General features: G+C 51.4%; 2 protein-coding genes across 2 annotated transcripts; both read left to right on the plus strand.

Moving 5' to 3' along the window:
- On the plus strand, positions 495-827 carry LOC104743637. Its single transcript, XM_010464692.1, has one exon. The coding sequence runs from the start codon at positions 495-497 to the stop codon at positions 825-827; it is 333 nt and encodes a 110-aa protein (XP_010462994.1).
- LOC104743638 lies at positions 2,249-3,616 on the plus strand. Its single transcript, XM_010464693.1, has one exon. It carries the CDS (start codon positions 2,249-2,251, stop codon positions 3,614-3,616), a length of 1,368 nt encoding a protein of 455 aa, XP_010462995.1.

A 6,505-nucleotide genomic window follows, 5' to 3' on the forward strand; every position in this document is an offset into this window, starting at 1 on the left:
GAAGCCACCTTTCAGCCGAAAAGCATTCGTGGAGGCAGAGGTCGCCGAGGGGGATGGCGTGGTGGACGATCTAACGGCGGCCATGGCGCCGGAGGAGGACGAGGCTACAATGGTCCGGCCAACGGAGTTCAGCAGCCGGCTAACCAAGTACTGGCGAACCATCAAGAGGAGATGCTCCAGGCGGACGAGCTGCCTGGCCCACCCAAGCGACAGAGAGGGCAAAATCCCGAGCGGGCCAATTCTCCTGTCCGAGGACGAATAACCATGATACTTGGCCCACCGGAGGACTGCGCCGACTCCGTCCGCGCACTAAAGAAGAGGGGGCGTCAAGTTTGCAGCCTTCAGGCAGCCCCAAGCGAACCTCCACTTTGCTCGGACCCCATATCATTTACTTCGGAAGATGCCAAGGGAATCCAACACCCCCATTCGGATCCTTTAGTCATCAAAGTCTCCATAGTACCGTCAATGTAATATGCTGGCAAACGCTAGAAAAAATGGGTGTCACGCCGGAACAACTGAAACCCGAATCTCGAACATTGACGGGCTATGATGGGGTCGCCAAACTTTCGATGGGCAACGTAAAGCTGCAGGTGCGAGCCGGCGGATTGTCCCAGAAGACCAAGTTCGCAGTCATCGACGCGCCTCCAGTCTACAACGCCATTTTGGGGGTACCGTGGATATACGCGATGCGGACCGTACCATCGACCTATCACCTCTGCCTCAAGTTCCCAACCACCACGGGCATCTGCACACTTTATGGTGACCAGAGGGTAGCTCAAACTTGCTCTGTTATCGAGAAGAAGCAGAGGAAGACTGAAGACGTGTAGCAACTACAGAGCGAGGACCATCTTACCGGTCCCCCTAAGCCGGAAAGAGATCGCCTTAAGTCTCCGGAGTGTCGAATCTTACAGGTGAACATCGATCCCACCGACCCCTCACGAACTGTTGGCATCGGTGCCGAACTGGAGGAGCACATAAAGTCAAAGCTGATCGCTTTTCTGCAGTCTCGGTCTTCCACATTCGCCTGGTCCACGAAAGACATGATCGGGATAGACCCAGATGTTATCTGCCACAAGCTCAACGTCGATCCCACATTCAGAACAGTAAGAAACAACGACGCCTGGGTCCAGACCAGGCTAAAGCAGTTCAGGACGAGGTCGAGCGGCTGCTCAAAGCTGACCAGATAATGGAGGTCCAGTACCCTGACAGGCTGGCCAATCCAGTCGTGGTCAAAAAGAAGAACGGTAAATGGAGGGTATGCATGGATTTCACCGATCTCAACAAAGCTTGCCCCAAGGATAGCTTTCCTTTGCCACACATAGACCGTCTCGTCGAAGCCACGGCTGGAAACCAACTGCTCTCATTCATGGATGCCTTCTCAGGTTACAACCAGATCGCCATGAGTTCAACTGACCGCGAAAAAATGGCATTCATTACGGATAGGGGGACCTATTGTTATAAGGTCATGCCGTTCGGATTAAAGAACGCTGGAGCAACCTACCAACGACTGGTAAACATGATGTTCGCTAGTTTGCTTGGAAGAACCATGGAATTCTACATCGAAGATATGCTGGTTAAATCTTTGATCCCAGAGCAGCACATCGAGCATCTCGCTGAGTGTTTCGATATCTTGGATCATTTCCAGATGAAACTGAATCCAACAAAGTGTACATTCGGAGTCACTTCAGGCGAATTCTTGGGGTATATCGTCACTGAGCGCGGGATAGAAGCAAACCCTAAGCAAATCGAAGCCATATTGGGACTGCCGTCGCCGACCAACAAGCGAGAAGTGCAACGCCTGACCGGCCGCATTGCAGCCTTAAATCGCTTCATCGCTCGATCAACAGATAAATGCCTCCCTTTCTACCAACTCCTCCGCGGAAATATGGATTTTCACTGGGACGAGGAATGCGAGGCCGCCTTCTAGCAATTGAAGGAGTACTTGACTTGCCACCCAGTGTTAGTCAAACCAGAAGACGGTGAAACACTGTACCTCTACGTCTCGGTCTCCAGTTCGACTGTCAGCGGCGTGTTGGTTGGAGACGACCGCGGGGATCAAAAACCTATCTTCTATACGAGTAAAGCACTCAACGACGCGGAGTCACAATACCCCACGCTGGAGTAGCTCGCACTCGCAGTGATCATCGCCGCACGGAAGCTCCGACCCTATTTCCAGTCACATTCCGTCGTCGTATTAACCGATCAGCCACTCCAAACTATCCTCCATACCCCCCTCCAATCCGGACGCATGGCGAAATGGGCAGTCGAGCTAAGTGAGTATGACATCGAATACCGCTCCCGTCCAAGCTTGAAGTTGCAAGTCCTGGCCGACTTCATCACCGAGCTATCTCCTGACCTCGACAACCCCAATAGGGAAGAGCATTGGACAATGTTCGTCGATGGTTCGTTGACGAATGAAGGATCCAGAGTGGGACTCATTCTCCGGTCCCCCACCGGTGAAGTTCTCGAGCAAGCATTAAAACTCAACTTCGGAGCATCAAATAACGAAACGGAGTACGAGGCCGTCCTTGCGGGTCTTCGGTTAGCACGAGGACTCGGAGTGACACATTTGCAAGTCTTCTGTGACTCCCAGCTTGTAGTCAGCCAATTCAGTGGAGAGTTCGACGCCAAAAATAAGCGAATGTGGGCGTATCGGCAGTTGGTCCGAGCACTGTCCAGGGAATTCACGTCTTTTTCTCTGACGAAGGTCCCACGAAACGAAAACGCGTCAGCCGACGCCCTCGCAGCCCTGGCAAACAGCTCCGACCCTGATTTAAGGCGCACCATCCCGATCGAATGCAACGACGCTCCCAGCATCGACCCCGACAATCATATAGCAGTAATCAACGACGATTCAGTTTTGATGGAGGTCAACGAACCAGTAGAAGATCTGACGGACGTCACGAAGCCTCCGGACGACTGGCAAATTGAGATCAAACTCTATATCTCCGACGGCGTCGTCCCACCAGACAGATGGGCAGCCCGATGCTTAATGGCTCGAAGTGCCAGATACATCCTCTTGGACGGGGAATTATTCCGCCGAAGCGCATCTGGAGTTTTCCTCACCTGCGTCACTCGGGACGAGGCCGAGCGAATCATGATGGAGGTGCACGAAGGCGAAGGTGGCAACCATTCTGGCGGACGCGCACTCGCCCTCAAAATAAAAAAGGATGGACACTATTGGCCGACCATGATAGCCGACTACGAAGCCTTCGCGGCAAAGTGCGAAGCCTGTCAGCGCCACGGACCAATGCGGCAAATCCCGCCCGAACTGCTAAACACCGTGACAGCTCCATATCCTTTCATGCGCTGGGCCATGGACACTATAGGTCCTCTTCCGGCGTCAAAATCCAAGAAATACGTCCTGGTGCTGACCGATCTTTTCACCAAATGGGTCGAAGCGGAGTCCTTCACAAGGATCCAATCCTTGGACGTAACCAATTTCATATGGAAGAGCATCATATGTCGGCACGGACTTCCATACGAGATTGTCACCGATAACGGCACACAATTCACCTCGATGATCACCAGACGTTTCCTGACGAAGTGGCAAGTTGAGGCCACTAATAAGTCGATCATCGACGGACTAAAAGGGGGCGTGGGCAGACCACCTTGATGGCGTATTGTGGTCCTATCAAACAACCCCGCGGCAGAGTACGGGACAATCCCCTTTTTCCCTNGAGTTTTCCTTACCTGCGTCACTCGGGACGAGGCCGAGCGAATCATGATGGAGGTGCACGAAGGCGAAGGTGGCAACCATTCTGGCGGACGCGCACTCGCCCTCAAAATAAAAAAGGATGGACACTATTTGCCGACCATGATAGCCGACTACGAAGCCTTCGCGGCAAAGTGCGAAGCCTGTCAGCGCCACGGACCAATGCGGCAAATCCCGCCCGAACTGCTAAACACCGTGACAGCTCCATATCCTTTCATGCGCTGGGCCATGGACACTATAGGTCCTCTTCCGGCGTCAAAATCCAAGAAATACGTCCTGGTGCTGACCGATCTTTTCACCAAATGGGTCGAAGCGGAGTCCTTCACAAGGATCCAATCCTTGGACGTAACCAATTTCATATGGAAGAGCATCATATGTCGGCACGGACTTCCATACGAGATTGTCACCGATAACGGCACACAATTCACCTCGATGATCACCAGACGTTTCCTGACGAAGTGGCAAGTTGAGGCCACTAATAAGTCGATCATCGACGGACTAAAAGGGGGCGTGGGCAGACCACCTTGATGGCGTATTGTGGTCCTATCAAACAACCCCGCGGCAGAGTACGGGACAATCCCCTTTTTCCCTTGCATATTGTCTCGAGGCACTCGCCCCTGCCGAAGCAGGAGTCCCGACACTCTGACGTACCATGATGGTCGGCAATCCCAAACTTAACAACAGGATGCTGATTGACCACAACGATCTTGCCGAAGAGCTGCGCGATCAAGCCCTAGTCCGAGTACAACACTACCAAGATGCAGCGGCTCGGTATTATAACAAAACTGTTCGTCAGCGGCGTTTCAACGAAGGTGATCTGGTTCTACGGGAAGTTTTCGAGAACACCAAAGAAGTCAATGCCGGTAAACTCGGCGCTTGGTGGGAGGGTCCATACCTCGTATCCAAGGCAGTTCGCCCAGGCGTCTACGAACTTGTAACCATGGGCGGAGAACGGATCAAAAACTCGTGGAACACAACCCACTTGAAGCGTTATTACTGCTAAGTCGTCTTCACGACCCTAACTAGGAGTTTTCGGGAATCCGAACTCCATTCATCTTTCCTTTGTAATACGAACTACGGTTGGCTTGATCCCCGTTTCGGGGTACGTAGGCAATTCCTTGTCTTTTTCAAGATTAAGTGAATGCAGCTAAGATATTAATAAAGTCTTTATTTCGAACACATTTTGATCGGCAGTACGCCAAATTACGCTGAAAGTCGTTTGGATTAATTTCCATTACACTTCGTCTACAATCGCTATTTTCAAGTACAAATGGAAAACTTCCATCGAATAATTCGGATAATACGAATGAGCAAAGTCTTGATCATTCGCCATTACATGCTTTGGAGATTTGACCGATTAATAAGATTTAAAAAAAAAAAACAAAAAGAAATAAAAACCGCCCGTTTTCGGAGTTCGGCGCGGTACGGGGCTCACCATCACCGTTCTGGACGGTCCTGCAGCCGAAGTGGAGGACGAGGACCAGACAAATCGTCCTCCAAAGGTTCCTCCACCTCCATCTTGATTAGTTCGGCTCGCCAAAACCGGCGTGCCTGCCTTAAGGCCTCAAGTCTATCCGCCGGGACTTCGAAGCCATTAGATACCAAATCTTCCAGGAAGGTGCATGGGCCCTCGACCATATGCCTTTCGCGAAAGACTGGGCCAGCCGATTCCAAAAAATTGGCATATCGCCTCAACCTTTCCAGGGAAGCCCGATAGGCCCAGATGTCCGTGATAAACGGATGCGCGGTATCCTCCAGAGGTTGGCAGTCGGCCTCGAGTAGGGCAGGCACATCCATGCGCGCAACCTGTTCCTGGCACGTCGCACGCGCGGCAAGCAACTGGGTCATTCGCCACTTCGCCAAGAAGAAACTTCGGCGATCATCTCGTTCAGAACCCGAACAGTCCCATTCAAGCGGTAGAACCGACAGATCTCAAAGAGCCTAAGACGTCTCGCCGTAAGATGAGCCCCCAACCTATAGCGGCGAGCTCGGTACCGTCGAAGCTCCTGGCATATAAGACTCCCCTCCGCGCCAGTCATATCAACGAAGGGGACAGGTGCACGAACAAGAAACGTCTCCGCCCGATCTAGAGTGGAGGGATTATCCGACGCTTCAGTACACCCGGCGTTGCTCGCCGAAGCAGCTATTCTTTCCCAAGCCCGTCTTAGCCATGCGGATCGAGTAGTTATCATCCTTCTTTTTCAAGAAATTGTGAAAGTTGGAATGTCTCTTTCTCCCAACCCTCAACCATATTTATATAGGGTCGTGGAAAGTAACCGCCGCTGAATCCACCAATCACAATACCGTGAAATTTTTGCCGCGTCCCAAAAAAAATTCTCAAAGACCGCGTAACACATTTAATGCAGCGCGTCTTTTTATTTTCTCTAAAAATATATATATATATACCGAACTGGGTTAAGTATTGGTATATACCGAACTCACTCTTCGTTGACACCCTGGCCAGGTGATCAACTCGCGTAACTACGCAATGTTTTTCAGGATTAAGCCGAACACAGAGTTGTTATTTCGCACCTGACTTTCATATGTAGGGATAAGCCGGACCTAGAGTATTTATTCCGCGCCCGTTCTTTTAATTTAGGGATAAGCCGGATCCAGAGTATTTATTCCGCACCCAATCTTTTAATTTTGGGATAAGCCGAACCCAGAGTATTTATTTCGCACCCAAACTTTAGTTCGGACGGAATGGTTAGCCGAACCCAGAGAATAATTTCGCAGTCCGGCATCCGAACTAAAGCAAAGGAGAGAAGCCGAGCCCAGTATCTCGCCCTC

This window comes from Camelina sativa, chromosome 14 (assembly GCF_000633955.1).
Source record: "Camelina sativa cultivar DH55 chromosome 14, Cs, whole genome shotgun sequence".
Lineage (NCBI taxonomy): Eukaryota > Viridiplantae > Streptophyta > Magnoliopsida > Brassicales > Brassicaceae > Camelina > Camelina sativa.